The sequence below is a fragment of the Corvus brachyrhynchos genome, unplaced genomic scaffold (genome assembly GCF_000691975.1).
Source record: "Corvus brachyrhynchos isolate BGI_N302 unplaced genomic scaffold, ASM69197v1 scaffold444, whole genome shotgun sequence".
Taxonomy (NCBI): domain Eukaryota; kingdom Metazoa; phylum Chordata; class Aves; order Passeriformes; family Corvidae; genus Corvus; species Corvus brachyrhynchos.
In genome coordinates this window covers 8,588-27,247 of record NW_008237886.1, presented here as the reverse complement: position 1 = coordinate 27,247, position 18,660 = coordinate 8,588, and the positions used below count along the sequence as shown (strand labels likewise).

Here is an 18,660-nt window from a genome sequence, read left to right as displayed (position 1 = left end):
ATATTGCTAAAAATTTCTTTGGGTGTTTGCATTCTGTATTGCAATATATCCATTAATGTACATTAGATTTATTTCGCAGCAAGCTGATGTCTTTTCAGTTTATCCAGACACTACTTTCTTGGACTTTTCCAGCTATCGGCACCGTAGAACAGAGCAGGAAGAGGACGAGGAGCTGTTAACAGAAAGCTCCAAGACAACGAATGTCTGCACTCGATTTGAAGAATCTCCATCATGTGTGTTTTCTTTTTTTTTTTTTTCTTGCGCCTCTTCTTTTTCTTCAAAATGTTTAGAATGAACTTGATTTTCATGTTCCACAAGGATGATGAAATAATTTGGCGGGACAGGAGGGGTGGGGGGGAAATATCCAGCATCAATCTAATGGTACAAAATGTATTATTGAGGAACTGCTTATTTTCAGTTAGGCTAGCAGGATGGTCCAGTGCGTCTTGTCCCTTAGAAATCCAGTTGCTATATTTCAGTTAATAGAAAAGAGTTATTAAGTCTGTCATCTTATAATTTTTACATATCTCACCTATGTTCTGGTATAATTAACATCACCTAACAGCTTCCAGTTCATTTAATGGAATTCAGTATTCTGCTTTAATGCTTGACTGTGTTCTGATTTGGACAGTGGTGATAGAGTTAGAATTTCCATGTGCTTTGGGTTCTTGCAGAAAACAAAGCTGTTGCAGCAGCTTGCAGAAACAAAATTAGCATGTTGCTGTCTCCACTCTGCATTGTCCTTGAATTTATTACATGAATTTATTACTTGATGTTGTTCTGTAGCTTTGGTAATCACTGTCAATTAGCAGACAAGAGGTGGTGAAACTCTTTCCTCAGTTTTTGTATATCTTTTAGTCTATTCTTTGATGTCTTTTAGATGTGAAATGGGGAAAGCTGCGTGATTACCAGATCCGAGGACTGAACTGGCTCATTTCTCTGTATGAAAATGGCATCAATGGCATCCTGGCAGATGAAATGGTATGCACAGAGCCCATGTTTAGGATCACTTAAGAACACATGCAGTACAACGCCATTTTAGTCTAGCTGTGTGTATATATATATGGGAGTTTTAATAACACAAAATGCAATACATAATTTGCTAAATCTTATTTTTCTTATGTGTTTAAAGTCACTAATTTTAAAAATGTCAAAGGTATCTCACTTTTAATAAATTGTGCAGGCAGATTTCAAAAATAGACATATGGAAAGGGAATCTGTCAACCTTTAGGAACATGAAGCTGGTGGAGGGGAGTTGTTCCACAAAATGACACGTCCTCTTTTCTTTCTCTCTAAACTGCAGGTGTTGTGTTATGGTATTCTCAAGCTGCCCTTGTGAGTAGAGTGTCATATATGAAAAGAGCAGCAAATGTGGAAACACTTCCTGTTGCTAGGGCCACATGTAGATGGCAGGATATGAGTATCCTATATGGAGTAATCTCCACAGAACAGCTACACCAGTGGGAATTTTCTGGGAAAAACAGTGCAAAGATAGATGTTGCTAGGGAGCTGTGTTAAAATTTCTCATACACCATGACCATGGGCATTTCAGTTGGCACTGGCCATAGTAGCTTTTGCTTCTGTTTTTAATCTTTTCCCTCAAAAGACAAGGGATGAATGCAGAAGAAATTGTAGTAGTTTCATAGGCAGATGTTTTTGTCCCCTTAATAAGTTTAGATGTATCTCTTTTTCATACAGAGTAGAAAAGAAGAAACAAAAATCTAAAATCAAATTAATTTCAGCGTATTGCATTTCCCATATCTTGTAATTTCTGTATTATAAAACTTAAAGATAAGTTAGAGACAAAGGAGTTAAAATTACTGTTTAGTAACATGCTTCACTTTTAAATACATCAAGGATTTTCTTAAACATGCATGCTTATGAATAGAGGATTTTTTTTTGGCTAAGTGGAGCAGGCTTGTTTTAATGAAAACACTTGGGAAGCTTTGAGTCCTTGGATTTGTGGTATTCCAAAATCCATCTTGTGTTGAAGAGATCAAATATTATTAAATATTTTTGGTTTATTTTTAGGTATTTATTGTTTTGAAGTTATTAATGCTTTTCACACAGCTTATAAGCACTTTTCCACATCTTGTACCAGGTGGATTTTGGTAGTCTTTGAAGACAAAGACTCAAATTTTAGAACAAAATATGACTTCTGCTGATGGTGTTTAGGGTTTTTAATTCCTGTGAATTTGAATAATATTTTTAATTACTTAAATTATAGGAATTATCTGATTTTTCAGGTTTTCCTCAGTTTTGTTTTAGTTAAAATTATATGTTGAAGACACCATGTTTTACCAGAAGCTCAGTATTTGTTTTATTCTTTGACATATGCAGTTTTTTACACTTGTTTGGTTCTCTCCTCACAGGAACTGATGTCATTGCTGGCCTGTGGAAGCCTCCTTTTAAAAATGAATTAAGAACTTATTTACTATTATAAAGCACTAATAATATATAATATTATGGTGATGGCGTCATTAATATTAATGCATAATTAATTGAATAAATTAAAATTTCATTATTCACTTTATTTCAAGTTTAAGAGAACACCTAAATCCAATTTGTAAAATTTGACCTCTAAATAACCTGCGTACACCATGGTCTACAAAACAAAGTTTTAGGAAATAATGCTTCCTTGTACTTTTAACAAGGTGTCTTACTTGAAAGGTAAGGCAAAATTCTAACTTTATAGTCCAAGGTTTGAAAATGTTACTCTTGCTACTTTGTTTTAATGAAATGCAGGAAGCCATCCAAGCCTTTGATAACCCTTTTTGTATCTCCCTCATTTGTTCAGGCTGCTGTGCCTTCCATGCTGTACTCGGAGCTCACTCTTGGGTTTTCTTAAAGGTGTTTTCTGAGAGGTTTTCTTTTTTCTAACACATTAATGTGTCTTACAGGGTCTTGGGAAGACACTGCAAACAATTTCTCTTCTTGGCTACATGAAACACTACAGAAACATTCCTGGACCTCACATGGTGTTAGTTCCTAAGTCCACTCTGCAGAACTGGATGAATGAGTTCAAGAGATGGGTACCAACACTTCGAGCAGTTTGTTTGATCGGTGACAAAGACCAGAGAGTAAGTTTGGATGTGGTGGTTTTTCCTGTGTATTCCTGTGTAAATCCAGCATGTGATCTTGCTGTTCTTTCCCATTCTTTCCCTGGGGAGGATATTACTTGGATTTGTAGTGGAAATCCAGCATGTGATCTTGCTGTTCTTTCCCATTCTTTCCCTGGGAAGGATATTACTTGGATTTGTAGTGGTTTAAGATCTACAATGCTGCCTAGTTGGGATATAACCAGCTTAGAATTCATGTGTGTGTTCCCCAGCTATTGCTTCATAATTTCTTGTTCATAATTTCTTGTTCAAAGATTTGCTTCTCCTTTTATGAAGGCAGGACACTGTGTAGACCAACAAAACCTCATGAGACTTAAAATAGGAAACTGTAACAGTGCTACTGTGTTCTTTTTGCTTTAATTTGACAAAGCCTCAGTAACTAGCTGTCACTTTGTTATCTAGGCTGCCTTTGTGAGAGACGTGTTGTTGCCTGGAGAATGGGATGTCTGTGTAACATCATATGAAATGCTTATCAAAGAGAAGTCAGTATTCAAAAAGTTCAACTGGAGATACCTTGTTATAGATGAAGCCCACAGGATTAAAAATGAAAAATCAAAGGTAATTTATTTTACGCTGAAAAAGAGATTTGTGTGAGTTATTAGGTGGTGGTGTGGGGACTAGTAATGTTTTTATATTTGCTCATGTCTCAATGTCCTTCAGTTATCAGAAATTGTGAGGGAATTCAAGACTACCAACCGGCTGCTATTAACTGGAACTCCACTTCAGAACAACTTACATGAACTCTGGGCCCTTCTAAACTTCCTTTTGCCAGATGTCTTTAACTCAGCTGAAGTAAGTCTTCATTTCTGCTAATCAAATTAATTTTGCTGGTTTTCCAGATTTGAAAATAGACCTGGATATATATAGTTAGGGATGTCAGTTACTGATAAATGATAGATTGACAGTTAGAAATGTTTGTGTTACAGAGCTTTTCATAAAAATAGTCCAAATAGGGTCATTTGTTCTTTTACTTACTGGCTATATAAGAGTTGTGTTTGTTCACCATTGTGATGCCATTGCACCTTGAAAGGAAGGCTCTGACAAACTGATGATTTTGTTGATACAGGATTTTGATTCATGGTTTGATACAAACAACTGTCTAGGGGATCAAAAACTGGTGGAGCGCCTTCATATGGTGAGTCCTTCTGCCTTTTGTACAAGTGTTACTTTTACCTAAGTTAAATCCTAAACAATTCTTCTAATGCTTATGATAGACTGTTAGGATAAAAGAGATTATTCCAGAAATTTTCAGTCAAGTAAAATTAAGTCAAAGGACACAGAACCATATGAAAGATGATTTTGACCTAATCTTTGAGTCTTCCAGAGAAAGCACATGTATATCCCATGTACAGCAAGTAATCTCTCCATATAGGTTGCTTTCTCAGATTGTCTAATAATAGATCTGGTATCTGTGATAGAGAATATCTGCTCTGTGTTTTGTCTATTGACCTGCTGAGTGTTTCAGTTTCCAAAATGCATTTCATGACGAACCTCTTCCAGGTGCTACGACCATTCCTTCTCCGTCGCATCAAGGCTGATGTGGAGAAAAGCTTGCCTCCAAAGAAGGAAGTTAAAATTTATGTGGGCCTCAGCAAAATGCAGCGAGAATGGTAATTAATGCACATGCTTGACTGGGCTGTGGTTAAGGCTCGGAAGGAATGTGCTGTCTGTGACCTGAAGGTTGTGTGGAACTTGGTTTAATTCTCTCTGATGTACTCCCAGTTTATGCCTATTTCTTTGTGACACTGCTATGATGACAGAACCATGCATGTCAAGAAGATTTACCTGATAAAATGAGGGGAGGGTGAGATTTTGACAACATTTGCTGCTTAAAAACAGACCAACTTCATTTTAGTGACCAGAAGGTTTTTTCCTTTCTTTGCTGTAGGTATACCCGAATCTTGATGAAGGACATAGATATCCTGAACTCGGCTGGGAAGCTGGACAAGATGAGACTGTTGAACATCCTGATGCAGCTGCGGAAATGCTGCAATCACCCTTACCTCTTTGATGGAGCAGAACCTGGCCCACCTTACACAACAGACATGCATTTGGTCACCAACAGTGGCAAAATGGTAGTTCTGGACAAATTGCTACCTAAATTGAAAGAACAAGGTACATGTCTTGTTTTGAGAGCTTTTTGGTTAGGTGATGTTTCTGTGTATCCTGAGCAAAAACCAGCAGACTTTAGTCAGGATTATTGTTGGTTTCTAGTATGATACGTGCTTGAATCGGTAGTCCATTATGGCTTTTTGTGCTGAAGTGTTTTATTTTTTTCCTTTTTTTTTTATCCCAGCTGAGACCACAGAAATATCATTTGATTGGGGCTTTAGGTTTTCTTTCCTAGTCTTATTAGCTATTTGAAATATAATCATGTAGTATTTTAGCCACACCTTTGATTTGCCATGAAGGACCATCTCAGATTCAGAGTCCTCATGCAGGGTTAAAGTCAAATCCTTTGTGAAATGTCGGCGTTTCTTGCTGGATGTGATTTTGAGCAGCGCCTGAGGAGGACATGGAGGAACTCTTGAGTTGTTTTAAAGTTATTTGATAGTAGGGACAAAGCTTTGAAATGGATTACTATAAAACTCACTTGCCACAGAGTTTTTGACTCTGGAATAAATTTTTAACTCATTATTTTTTGAAGTTACTGAAGTAGCTTTGCTAAAGGAGTTGGAGGTAAGTTTGTGAGTGGGGACACTTTGCAGCAAAACAAAACCACATCCAAACCTCGGCCTTCAGTAACATAAAAGTAACGTGTACTTTGTATCTAGGTATCATCCAAGCAGCTGTGGCCATATAACTCAAGATTAAAAACCAAACAATTCAGTGGCTACTGTGCTTTTTTTGATCTTGGTTTCTTTCTGCTATCAGGCTTATTGATGAAGTGTTGTAATTAATACTGGCCTGGTCTCAAATCAAATTATCATCTTAAGCAAAAGAGTTCAGTATTAGCCCTTGAGTCTAAAGGACAAAAGGATGTAGAAACTTTGTTATATCCTGTGTTTTACTTAAATTTCTCCAGTAGACTGGAAATGGTTGTGTATGTATGCATAAATTACTGAACATTTACTTTTCTCTTTTTTTTTTTAAGTTGTTCTTGGCAGGTAAGTAAACTGACAAGTCTTTAAGAAGAATTCACTTTGTTTCTGGAGATCTTAAATCCAAACCAAACAAATACGTCAAAATTTTATTCTTTATACTCAATGATGTTTTTGTATTTGTATTACCATCTTACTCTGTTGTGTCTGGGAACATTTTGTTCAGGAGTACAACACAAATCAAAAGGGAAAAGGCAGCCATTAACTAGACAGTGACATATCAGAGTAAGACAAACATGGCTTGGACATGCTGTGACAGCAGCAGCTGCAGCCCTGCATGGTAGTTTGGGGTCTGAAATTCAAACTACTTTTCTTCTTAGTACATGGAACTGCCCTCCTTCCTTTTCTGGTAGTGCAGACTTGCAGTTTGTTAAATCTTAAGTTTTGGTGAAAGCATAAGAAACCTTTTTACCCAAACAGGCTCAAGGGTTCTAATCTTCAGTCAGATGACAAGAGTCCTAGATATCTTGGAAGATTACTGTATGTGGAGGAATTATGAATATTGCAGACTGGATGGACAAACTCCTCACAATGAACGACAGGTATTCACAATTTTAAGGGTTGTATTTAAAAATACTACTTGTAAAACATTTAGTTCAACTGATACATTCTTCTCATTTATTTAGGCTTCCATTAATGCATTCAACGATCCTGACAGCTCAAAATTTGTGTTCATGTTGAGTACACGGGCAGGAGGTCTTGGAATCAATCTGGCTACTGCTGATGTTGTAATTCTCTATGATTCAGACTGGAATCCACAAGTAGACCTCCAGGCTATGGTAAAATTCCAGATGGAAACTTCATTTTTCTTTTCTTTCTCAGAGAACGTTGCTAGAAATGCGTACTTCCAAAATAAATTGGTATTTTCCCATTTTAGCACCAGGAGTAGGATTTGTAAGACCAATTTTCAGTTCAAGTGCAGCTTCTACTGTGTTTCCATTAGGCCTTACTCATATTTGGGTTATAAAATGTTTTATGCAGTGGGAAATGCTGGGTGTATGCTACACCTCTTAGTATTATTTAATGAAAATAGCCTACTTGTTTAAGTGAAAATGAAATAAATCTAGGTTGTTAGTCCCAAAACTATAAAGCTTTAAAGCTTTACAATTGCAGGGAGTGGAGGTGAACGTGTTTACACTGTTTTTCCTGAGATCTTGAAAATGAAATACAGAAAAGTTGAATTAAACTTTTCAAAAACTGCTTCTATGGTGATGGTAACTGAAGGATCTCCTTTTAGCAACTATCTTTAATTTTTTTTAAAGTAGATGTGCATGCATCTCCATCCTGGAAACATGTCAAGGACATTAGTGACCACCTAAGAAAGCAAAGCTATTTAAAAACTGCCAGTGTTTTTTTTTTTGACAAACGAGGCCTTTCAGTGACAAGTCTTGGAAATCTCTTTAATGACTTCAGTTAACCTGTAGGGTCTCAAATACTCTAGCAAAAATTACTTCAAATAACGATGGAACTGGTGTGTAGAAGCTCAAGTGAGACAGGACCAGCTGCCACTACAGGTGTATTTTGAGCATACTGATTCTCACAGTGGTTCATGTTTCCTAGTCATGAGAGGCAGGGTATTGTATTTTTCGTGAACTACTCATGGTACAACTGTAGGATTTTGAGAAAGGCAGGTTTTGGTCAGTACAAAGATGATTTCTTTATTCTTTGCTTTTACAGAAGGTTGCTTAAGGTCAGGTGCATCCAAGTCTTCTCCCTTGTGTGATTTAACAAAAAACTCCAAAACTTGCTATTTTTTAGCCACGATACATAGAGACAGACTCATTGTCGATGTTACTGACAAAAAACCCCAAAACTTGCAAAGTAGATAAAAATGTAATGTTTTGGGTAGCCGTGGATAGCTGTAAACATTTAAGTAACCTGTTTTGTAAATTAGTGTGCTGGAAATAAAGAAAATCTTAAGCCTAATTATGGAGTCATGCTGGAAGACAAGTACTGAACTTTTGTCACTGTTTCGGCCAGGATCGAGCGCACAGAATTGGCCAGACCAAGACTGTCCGGGTGTTCAGGTTTATTACAGACAATACAGTGGAGGAAAGGATAGTGGAGCGTGCGGAAATGAAACTGCGCCTGGATTCCATAGTCATCCAGCAAGGCAAGTATATGAAGGCACTTCCTGTCTAGGATGCAATTCTCTTTTCCCATTGTAAACCATGGTGGAATCAGCCAGTAAGAACCAGTGGGAATGTTGCTTTTGCCTCAGCTGAACTCTGAAAAGAGGGTGCAAAGGCCTCATCCACTTGAAAATTTATTTTACTGTAGAAGTAGGTATTTCCTCGCTAACTTTTTGCTTACCTCCCTAGCGATAGATGCATACAAGTGGATAAAGTCAGATTTGTTTTTTTAAAGCACTCAGCTTCTTCTTTAAACCGGGAAAATGAATGTCTTTCCTTTTTCTAATAGATGGAGAAAAGTTGGTTGACTTGCTTGGAATCAGTAATACATAGCTTGTATGTGGAAATACAAGGAGGAGAAAAATCACGTGTTGCCCTTCCATAACATAAACTCTTTAGTTAGTTGCTATCCTCGAGTGTTTTTATCTTTAGGAAGATTGGTGGATCAAAACCTGAATAAGCTTGGAAAGGATGAAATGCTGCAAATGATCAGACATGGAGCAACACATGTGTTTGCCTCAAAGGACAGTGAGATTACAGATGAAGATATTGATCACATTTTGGAAAGAGGGGCAAAGAAGGTGAGAAGGTTTGGAAAGGGGAAGCCCACATGTAGATTTACATGTGATGGCAAGATAGTGTGTCTCTGGATGATACCTCAGTTCCAAGCTGGAGAGAAAAGGGGTTTTGCTGTGGAGGGTTTTCGTGTTGCACAATCATGTTTGTTTTTTCTGATGTTGTTAATAAGATGTTTTATAGTCAAGTACCTTCTAGAATGGCTCCTCTTCTTTCTGGCAATGGGATGTTTTAAAATGAAGTACCTTGCAGAGTGGCTCCTTTCTGGGAATGAGGTGTTTAATAATGACGTGCCTTCCAAAATGGCTCCCGTTCTATCTGGGAATGAGATGTTAAATAATGAAGTACCATCCAAATGGCTACTGTTCTTTTCTGTATCCCCCGTCCAAGACTGCGGAAATGAACGAAAAACTTTCAAAGATGGGTGAAAGCTCCCTTAGGAATTTTACTATGGATACTGAATCTAGCGTGTATAATTTTGAAGGGGAAGACTACAGAGAAAAACAGAAGGTAATGTTTTAAGTTTCTTTCGGAGGAATGCACTAAATTGCATGTTTTAATCATATTTATTTAAGAGGTATTGGGTAAAATACAGTGTCATCTATGATAATATTTTAAATAAAAACATTTATAACATAATGAAGTAGATGTAGATCTAATTTTATATAAAATTTGTAGCTTGCAAAATCATCATGATTTTGCAAGACTTAATTTTTGGTTTTTGGGGTGGTGGGTTTTGTTTTTTATAGTTGGCATTTACAGAGTGGATTGAGCCACCTAAAAGAGAAAGAAAAGCCAATTATGCTGTGGATGCTTACTTCAGAGAGGCTCTTCGAGTCAGTGAACCAAAAGCACCCAAGGTGAGTGGACTAATTAAAAGAAATAAATTGTTGAAATGTGCATGGTAGATGGCTAAAACTGTAAGCAAAAAATTGGTCTTTAGTCATAAAAACTGCTCTGTTCATTTTTATAAAGTGGAGAGACTATTTAAAGTTAGAAAAAATTTCCAAATTACTGGAGACAAACTTCTGTGAGAAAAAAGTAAGAACAGGATGAAACTTGTAAGATGTTAGGAGGGTAAGATAAGTTTTTTCTGGTTTTTACTTAAGCAGCTGTAAATTTTCCTTACCTATTGATGCTTTAAACATGTGTGACTTTTTCCCCAGCCACCTCCTCCTCCTCTTCCCAAAAGACCTCTCTTCCCCTTCTCTCACTGGTCTTTTACTTTTAGAATTCTTTGTGGTGGTCATTGTCTCTTGCATGGTGTGACTTTTCCCCTCCCCCCCCAAGTTAAGACGGTACATTTTTGTAACAATAAAGCTTTTTGTTTGCTCATAAACTTAAATCAGTTCTTACAAGGAAGCAGATTCTGGATGCAAAAGGGAGCCACATGCAAGCTTTGTGTTTCAGGCTCCACGGCCTCCAAAACAGCCAAATGTACAGGACTTCCAGTTCTTTCCTCCTCGCCTGTTTGAACTATTGGAAAAAGAGATTCTCTACTACAGGAAAACAATTGGTTACAAGGTAACTGAAGAATTTCCTTCACTAGAGGGATGGAGCACCTCTGTTAAGAGGAAAGGCTGAGAGTTGGGGTTTTTCAGTCTGGAGAAGAAAAGGCTCTGGGATGACCTGATTGCAGCCTTTCAGTACCTAAAGGGGGCTTACAGGAAAGCTGGAGAGGGACTTTTTACAACGGAATGGCTTTAAACTGACAGAGGGCAGGTTTAGATGGGATATTGGGAAGAAATTCTTCACTGTGAGTGTGGTGAGGCACTGGCACAGGTTGCCCAGAGAAGCTGTGGATGTCCCATCCCTGGAAGTGTCCAAGGCCAGGTTGGACAAGGCTTTGAGCAGCCTGGTCTAAGTGGACGGTGTCCCTGCCCATGGCAGGGCATTGGAAATGAGGTGATCTTTAAGGTCCAGTCCCTTCTAGGTGATTCTCTTAAATTCACACATTGGAACAGTTTACTGCAACAGTAGGAGATTATGTACTTTTCCAGCCTTTCACAATAATTGAAATTGAATAAAATAATGTTCAGCTGAAGAAATTAGTAGTTCATATTAACAAAAAAGTGACAATTAGCAATTATTTCTGAGAAGTTAATTCAGTTTTACAAAGTGCAAAACCTTTCAGGTACCTCGTAATCCTGATCTCCCAAATGCATCCCAAGCACAAAAGGAAGAGCAGCTTAAGATTGATGAGGCTGAACCTCTTAATGATGAAGAACTAGAAGAAAAAGAGAAGCTTCTAACCCAGGTATTGTTGGGTCTTCAGTGAGACTGAAATCAGCTGAAGCTTGTTTTGTGTTTTACAGTGTTATGGGAACATTTCTTGGTCACTGATTCACATGTGCTGTAGTTAACAAATCTGCAAATTTTCGTTCTGACTGAAGAGAGTTCTAGCATTAGGTTTGTCATAGGTCTGGATATCGGTTAAGAACATTAACCAAATTAGTGCACTTGGATTGGCTGTAGGCTGTGGGACCTTGCAGACTGGCTGCAGAGCTGGGCGTGCTTCATTCCACATTATTTAATGCTTATCTTCTGCCTCAGTTTCACACCCATGTGGAAGTGAATCCTGGAGTCTGAATGGTCAGTTTTCCTAAACTATACCTGGTAGTAGATAGTGCCCCTCCTTAAAAGAGGGTATGAGCTGAATAGGTACATAATCAGCAAGCATGTATAGTTGAATAATTTAAAACAGGTGAATGCCTGATATGCCTTATTTGGATATTGTATTTACACATTGTATTTTGGCAGGGGAAAAATTACAGGACAGGATTTCTTGCTTGCATAGTAATGAGCTGGAACAGCTCACTGTGGAGACACCAGAATCACAGAAGTCAGGAATCAGTACAGTCCAGTAAGCTGTGACTAAGTCACAACATGACTGGCAGAACTTGCTACTTCCAACTACTTGTAAAAATTATTGGTAATATGAAATGAACCTACTTTGGTAGCTCATAACTTCAGCAGTGCTACTTGTGTCCCTGCTGAGTGTCCTCATGAGGGAGAGTGACCAATGGCTGACGGTGTCTGTGAGGCACTTGAGGGGACTTTTTGACAAAACAAAAGCTGTTGTAGACACTGCTTGCTTCACTTAAACAATTTTTTTTCTTAGAAAGTGATCCCATGCAGAGAATATTAGGAGGAGGGATTAATTTATCAGCTGAAAACTTACCAGAAATTACTAGGTAACTAGAGAACTAGTGCTAATCATTATGCAATATTTAGATGGAGAGACTATAGTGACTGTAGTATAAAAACAGTTTTTCTACTAAATTAAACTGCGGAGAAAGAAAAGGTTTGACACTGTGGAATGACAGAAGTGTTACAGGCAATTTAAAGAAACCTGTTGAATCAAATTTGAAGATTGACAAATCCTGACCTCTGTGCAATGTTTCCTCTTGATTGCTGTACAGGGCTTCACTAACTGGAATAAGAGAGATTTCAACCAGTTCATCAAAGCCAATGAGAAGTGGGGCCGTGATGACATTGAAAATATAGCACGAGAAGTTGAAGGAAAAACCCCAGAGGAAGTAATTGAGTATTCAGGTAACTTGATTCTGTACTCAGTTCTGAGAGTATCTAACTCTGCTTGCCTTGTTTGAGCTGCCTGTGAGCATGGCAACTGCTGAGAATTTCTTACACTGCTATTCAAGGTTTTCGGGGTAAATTATACAGATGGATTTTGGATCTGCTGATCTGGCTTTTACCATCTTTAGTGCCTGCATAATTAAGACTGTACTAAAATGCACATGTAAACTCTTGCTGAGCTACTTTACTGTATCCTAAAGCTAACTGGGTCTTCAGTTCTTGTTAATTTTTTGCAAAACGAAATGCTGAGAAACAATGCTTAGCTGGAGAGATTTCCCTTTTCCTTGTATTTACTAACCGGTAGTTAACCTTTTCCTCCTCCTCGAGAACAGAACACAGTAAACACATCATGACTGAACATACAGTCACCACTGGTTTTTGTAACCTGAGTCCACTCGGCTACTTACCTTTCATGTCCCGGAAATGTTTTCCACTGTAGTGTAGCTACAAGGTCCTGGCACTACATTTCTAAAGGTATAGAGCAGCTTGAAAATGTGAAAAACTCTTCTACAAAAGCCCTTTAAACACCTAATTGTCTTTTAGGCACTTCCTTGTCTTCGGCCACTCAGTTGCCCTCTTGCTTCTCTTGGTAAAACTGTATTCTGTTACATCAATTTCCATTTGAAGAAGCTTTTTTTCCTATGAGAAGGAAACTGACACACAAAAATCTTTCTGACCAGTATTGCACCTCATTTAAACTAAAGATTCCTATATCTATCTGCCTTAAAACAGCATTTATAATACTGCAGCACATGGTAGCAGGAAGGGAAGGTTCCTTATCAGCTAAATGCATGTCTGTTGTTACACAGCAGTAAGCTCTGGTAAAAGCAAGCAACAGCTAACATCCTTTTTTAAGGTAAAACCTCTGACTTCTACAATGCACGATAAGAAACTAACCGGTTGTTCTTTTCTTAGCTGTGTTCTGGGAAAGATGCAATGAACTCCAAGACATAGAGAAAATCATGGCTCAGATTGAAAGAGGAGAAGCCAGAATTCAGAGACGAATCAGCATAAAAAAGGCTCTTGATACGAAGGTGAGTTTGCTTTGTTTCCTGCTTTGCTTCCTGGTGCCAGTAAGGGGAGATGCAGGACCTGTGTCTGGTCAGTGCTGCTGATGTATGAAGATACCTTGGGCATGACATTGGCCTCTTTGCATAACGCTCAGCAAATGCTTCCTGTGGCTTTTCCATCCCACAGAAGCCTGAGTTACGGTGTACCCTGGCGTTTGTAACAGTCTTCTGTATTATAGCATGCAGTTCAGAGTGCTGTATAACAAACTCCACATAGTACAGGCTTTAGGAAGGAGCACAACTCCTCCTGGATATATGTAACTGAAAATAGGAGAGAGAGAGGGATGGAGAGAGAGAGAGAGAGAAATGGAGGAAGATGGAGAGAGTGGGAGAGACAGGGGTAAAGAGATGAGGGGGAGAGAGAGAGGTAGAGAGATGGGGAAGGAGATGGGGGAGAGAGAGAGGTAGAAAGACGGAGAGAAAAAAGGGGGGAGAGAGAGAGAAACAGAGGGAGACAGGTAGAAACAGGTAGGGATAGAGGGAGTAGGTAGAGAGACAGAGATAGCAGGAGATGGAGGGAGCTAGAAACAGAGATGAGAGAGCAACATCTGTTTAGAGCACTTAGACTTACCCATCAGAGGAGGCTTTTGTTCTTGTCTGTGTTTCACCAAGCAGTATTTGGTAGTGAAGAGATTTGTAGTAAATTAAGACATTTTACCAGAATTTTCTCCCCTCTTCAGGTTTGCTGAGTTAGTTCTCTTCTAGGGAATAAGTGTGGGACTCAATAAACCAGAAGGCAGCTGAACCATGTGCTAACTCTCATGTACCTTTTCACTCTCACTCTGATTTTACCATTTCCTGAGGATTTGTGCTAAAAAGGATTGTTGCCCTTTGAATCCTGACCTGTTTTCAAATGTAGTGAAAGACTGCCATTAGTCAAAAGATTACAAAGCTGTGTACTGTCTAAACCAGAATTTGCCAGTTTAGATATCTTTGATAACTGCACTGTCCTGAACCTACAGTCCTTTTCTTGTGGTGACTTAGCATGGGAGATCCTTAAAGATCCAGTTTTCTGTCTTCATGTGATGTATTGCTTTCATACAAAAGACGTCCATGCTAATTCTGACCTATTTCTTAGCTTTATGTGGTCTTATTTGTTTTGTTCAGATTGGGAGATATAAAGCCCCTTTCCACCAACTAAGAATATCCTATGGTACTAATAAAGGGAAGAATTACACTGAAGAGGAGGATCGCTTTCTAATCTGTATGCTTCACAAACTAGGATTTGATAAAGAAAATGTCTATGATGAATTAAGACAATGTATCCGAAACTCGCCGCAATTCAGATTTGATTGGTTTCTCAAGTCCAGAACTGCAATGGTATATATATATTGCTCTTTTTTGTTCATGAATGCCTATGACAATATTAAATGAAATTAATATTTAATTAAGTTGCTGCTGAAATGCTGAGGTAGGTGCATTGGGAACAAGGCTTTACCTTTTTATAGCTTTTCAGCAACTGTATGGGTGGCAAATGCAGTTAAACTAAAATGGGAGGAGAAGTTCAAAACTGAATTAAACACAAATGCATTTTAAAAAAGCAAATATCCATGATCAAATCCATTCCTGTGAAGCCAGTCAGTAAGTAAGTATCATGAAACATTTCATTCTTTGTTACTCTTGACAAGATCCAGTGAAACACTTACCTACTCACCAGCATTTTTAATATTCTAAGAGCATTTTTACAGTAATTGGCTGCCTAAGGTACTGATTGAATATGTTGTGTAATGCAGGAGCTGCAAAGGAGGTGTAATACTTTAATCACTCTCATTGAAAGAGAAAACATGGAACTGGAAGAAAAGGAAAAGGCAGAAAAGAAGAAACGTGGACCAAAACCATCTTCAGTAAGATTTAGAAAGCATTTCTGTGAAAAAGCTCTAGGACAAGTGGTATCTAAAGTTATTTGAAACCAACGACAACTTAAGAGAGCAATGTTAAAAGCTGCCTAAAGTTCATGTTGGTGTTCAGCTAGTACAGTTGTGGATGTCAAATAAAGGAAAAAAGGTTCTTAAGTGTAGCTCACATGCTTTGGAGCAGATAAACTTGTTATGTTTTGGATCACTGGGTTGGTACACTATAGATTTACCCTATACAGGTACAGGGATGTATTTGGCATTTTGATTTATATAATCTGCTAAATTGCCACAGATGTGTTTACAAATGGGCTTGTAGAGCTAGACTGGGAAAATAGCACAGATGCTTGACAATTCTCTTTGCTGACTAAATTAGAAGTATTGCTAATATGCCGGCCAGTTTTGTAAATAAAATACCAGCTTTACCCATTTTCTTACCTCCATTTGTTGTTCAGGTCATTGCCTAGAGCTGTTGTAGCAAAACCTTAGAAGCACAACTTACTTGGCAGATGTGCAGAAATCAGTAAGGTTAATAGTGATGGGTTATTAAGTTTCTTAGACGGGTTCACAGAACCTTTAAATACCTTTTCATAAATAGGAAGCTTTATGACATTTGCTTTTATACACTTTTTACCTCTGTGAAATCATGCTCTTCCAGATTTATTTTCTTTCCAGAGAATAAAAAACAAAAGCAAAGATGTGCCACATCTGCAATTTAACACATTTTAAAGCTGCTAGAGTGTAAATCTTCTCCATCTGCTTTGTTTTGAAACACATTGCTTGCTTACAACCTTTTTATATCACAGTAACTCACTATCAAATCTTACCTTGCAGGCACAGAAGCGCAAAATGGATGGTACTCCTGATGGGCGTGGGAGAAAAAAGAAACTAAAGCTGTGAATGCAGAATTTTTTTAATCTCCAAATTTAAGAAGTAGTTCTTTAATTTACGGGTCTTCATAAGATGTACTGTATAATGCTTAACTATTTTAAAGAACATTGGGTTCATCTGTTTATTGAACTAGAACATAGTACTTAATTGTAGTTTCACTTTTTTAAATGCAACAGCTGTGCTGAATTTTTTTTACCATTAACACTTGAAGTAATAAATTGTCTTCATTTATTAATAAGGCTTCTCGTTACCTTTTTTTCGTTAATGTTTCCACTTGAATACATAATTGTTTAGTCATCCCCCAATTTGTTTCCTCTTAGGGTGTTGTGAACATTATGATAAATAGAACTGTTTAGTGGTGGTCTCTTGGTACAAGCCACCACTCAAACTCCATTTCTGGGAATTTGTGGCTTTGACTTTACCTTTACTGAACTTAATTTTACTGTACAAACATGTTCAGTTCTTCGACATTTTTGGAAAGGCTGGTTATTTACTTCAAAAATAATGATTGGAAAAAAACTGTTAGCACTTTCTGCTTAAAATCTGAGCCTGAAGAAAGGTTGTTGAGTTATGCCGAGGTCTGCACTTCATTAGAATGGCCTAAGCATGGCAGAATTGGGTCTGTTGGCAAACAACCACAAAGTCAGAACAGAAAACGTGACTGGGAAACAATCCCTTCTCACACACTCAGCTGTGGTAAATGCAGAGATAGGTGTGACTGGAGTGAAAGGAGCTGGTGCTGACTCCAGCTGTGCACAGCTGTAATTAGCAGCCCTCACTCTGCCCTGAGCCAGTCAAACAGTGCCATGCACGAGTGATCCCTACATTGTCCCTTCCTGGTGCAGTATCTGGCATCTGCTGACTGAGATGCCATCATCTAATGTAGCATCACTTTGGAATTTACTACGAAAACAAGCAAAAACAGAGAAAATGCTCATAAGCTCTGCTCAGTTTTGGCCTGTTAAGAACACCAATCCAAAGGCAGCAGTTTTGTGTAAACAGAAATGATGAAAAGTCAGCTTTGCTGAGGAGTCCCAGATGCAGATTTCCTGTACAGCAGCACAGCTCCTACTGGGACACATGAGTTCCTATTTGCCTGTGACTGATTTGCAAACACCTGCTGAGAACAAGCTGAGTAACCACACTTGGCTCTTCGAAAAGTCCAACAACGTGATATGTGTAGCAGTGTTAATAGCCAGGCCACAGCATGTCACACGTTGAATTGTCCTGGCAGCCCTTGAAGAAATCAGTTAAACTGCTTAAACTTAGCTAACCCTAAAGGAAAATGCTTTAATGCTGAAGCTTTAAAAGCATCCATTTTCACCAAAATGCCGTCAAAGAATCCCAATCCAAAACAAACCACGAGCATTTGGTTTTAAAGTAGTCTTAAGTAAAAACTTTTTGAGCAAGCAGAAGGGAAAGATTTATTAAGTAGCTAAGCAGCACTTCATTGGTAATGATGGTTGAGTGTACACATGCAGTAAGTGAAAGGAACTAAACCTTAGTCTCCCAAATGGTGTCCTGCAAGTTAGAGAAAATCCCTTTTCTTTCAATAAGTAAGTAAAACAAGCAAAATACTTTGCTTGTAGATTATTCAAGTGTTTCCCCCAGTGTCTGGAAAAAATAAGCTCCCTTTTTAAATGTATTTGCCCATATTTTGATGTTATTATCAAGCAAACAAATAGGCTATTATTGTACAATATGGGAGAGCAGTCAATTATTCTGAAGTGCTAGAATCTATTTAAGAATGTTTGAAAGCATTTAAAGCATTGACATACTATTTTTCTAGTGTGGCTTTACAATAGTTCTAATTCTCACTGACCATGTGCCATGCTTTCCTTGCAGACAACTGCAATTACAGCTTTATCTCTGAGAGCCTCCTGTCCCTATGGCTGGGATCCTCATTAAGATTTGAGACAACACTGTCTGCCACCTTAAAAAATACACCCAAACACACAGAAAGCCCCAACAAACCAGAACCCCCCTTGTGCACATTTACTATAAGCACCAAGTTTTCCATTTGGAAAGCACCAAGTATCCAGACAGAGGTCCCAGGTCTGCTGTGAAATACATCTTAATTCAAGTCAATGGCAGAAAGAGGCACTTGGGGAAAGGATTAATCTTTCCTTAAGGCAGACTACTGGAGTAGAGCAGATACGATACGTTCTAAAAGAGCTTGTTTCTCCTTAGTGTGAATGCAGAAAAGCTATTGCATTTATCTAACAAAACACAGGTCTAATTCACGCAAAAACTCCACTTCAGGAGACCCAGAAAGAGGCACGGGGAATTCTAATTAATCTGACTTTTCTCTCCTTTTATTT

At 38.1% G+C, this 18,660-nt stretch overlaps 1 protein-coding gene across 1 annotated transcript in view; it reads left to right on the top strand.

Annotated features, from left to right (window-relative positions):
• Positions 1 to 16,574, top strand: part of SMARCA5 (SWI/SNF related, matrix associated, actin dependent regulator of chromatin, subfamily a, member 5) — a 19,562-nt gene extending 2,988 nt beyond the window's left edge. Inside the window, exons 3-23 of the mRNA XM_017732646.1 lie at positions 133 to 233; positions 881 to 981; positions 2,901 to 3,080; positions 3,522 to 3,677; positions 3,780 to 3,911; positions 4,186 to 4,254; positions 4,620 to 4,729; positions 5,008 to 5,234; positions 6,641 to 6,762; positions 6,847 to 6,999; positions 8,201 to 8,333; positions 8,785 to 8,933; positions 9,319 to 9,438; positions 9,678 to 9,788; positions 10,339 to 10,452; positions 11,063 to 11,185; positions 12,351 to 12,483; positions 13,441 to 13,559; positions 14,703 to 14,915; positions 15,329 to 15,439; positions 16,283 to 16,574. Coding sequence (XP_017588135.1) covers positions 133 to 233; positions 881 to 981; positions 2,901 to 3,080; positions 3,522 to 3,677; positions 3,780 to 3,911; positions 4,186 to 4,254; positions 4,620 to 4,729; positions 5,008 to 5,234; positions 6,641 to 6,762; positions 6,847 to 6,999; positions 8,201 to 8,333; positions 8,785 to 8,933; positions 9,319 to 9,438; positions 9,678 to 9,788; positions 10,339 to 10,452; positions 11,063 to 11,185; positions 12,351 to 12,483; positions 13,441 to 13,559; positions 14,703 to 14,915; positions 15,329 to 15,439; positions 16,283 to 16,348 — 2,743 coding nt within the window. The 3' untranslated portion in view covers positions 16,349 to 16,574. The remainder of the gene's footprint in view (positions 1 to 132; positions 234 to 880; positions 982 to 2,900; positions 3,081 to 3,521; positions 3,678 to 3,779; positions 3,912 to 4,185; positions 4,255 to 4,619; positions 4,730 to 5,007; positions 5,235 to 6,640; positions 6,763 to 6,846; positions 7,000 to 8,200; positions 8,334 to 8,784; positions 8,934 to 9,318; positions 9,439 to 9,677; positions 9,789 to 10,338; positions 10,453 to 11,062; positions 11,186 to 12,350; positions 12,484 to 13,440; positions 13,560 to 14,702; positions 14,916 to 15,328; positions 15,440 to 16,282) is intronic.
• Positions 16,575 to 18,660: the final 2,086 nt, after the last annotated feature.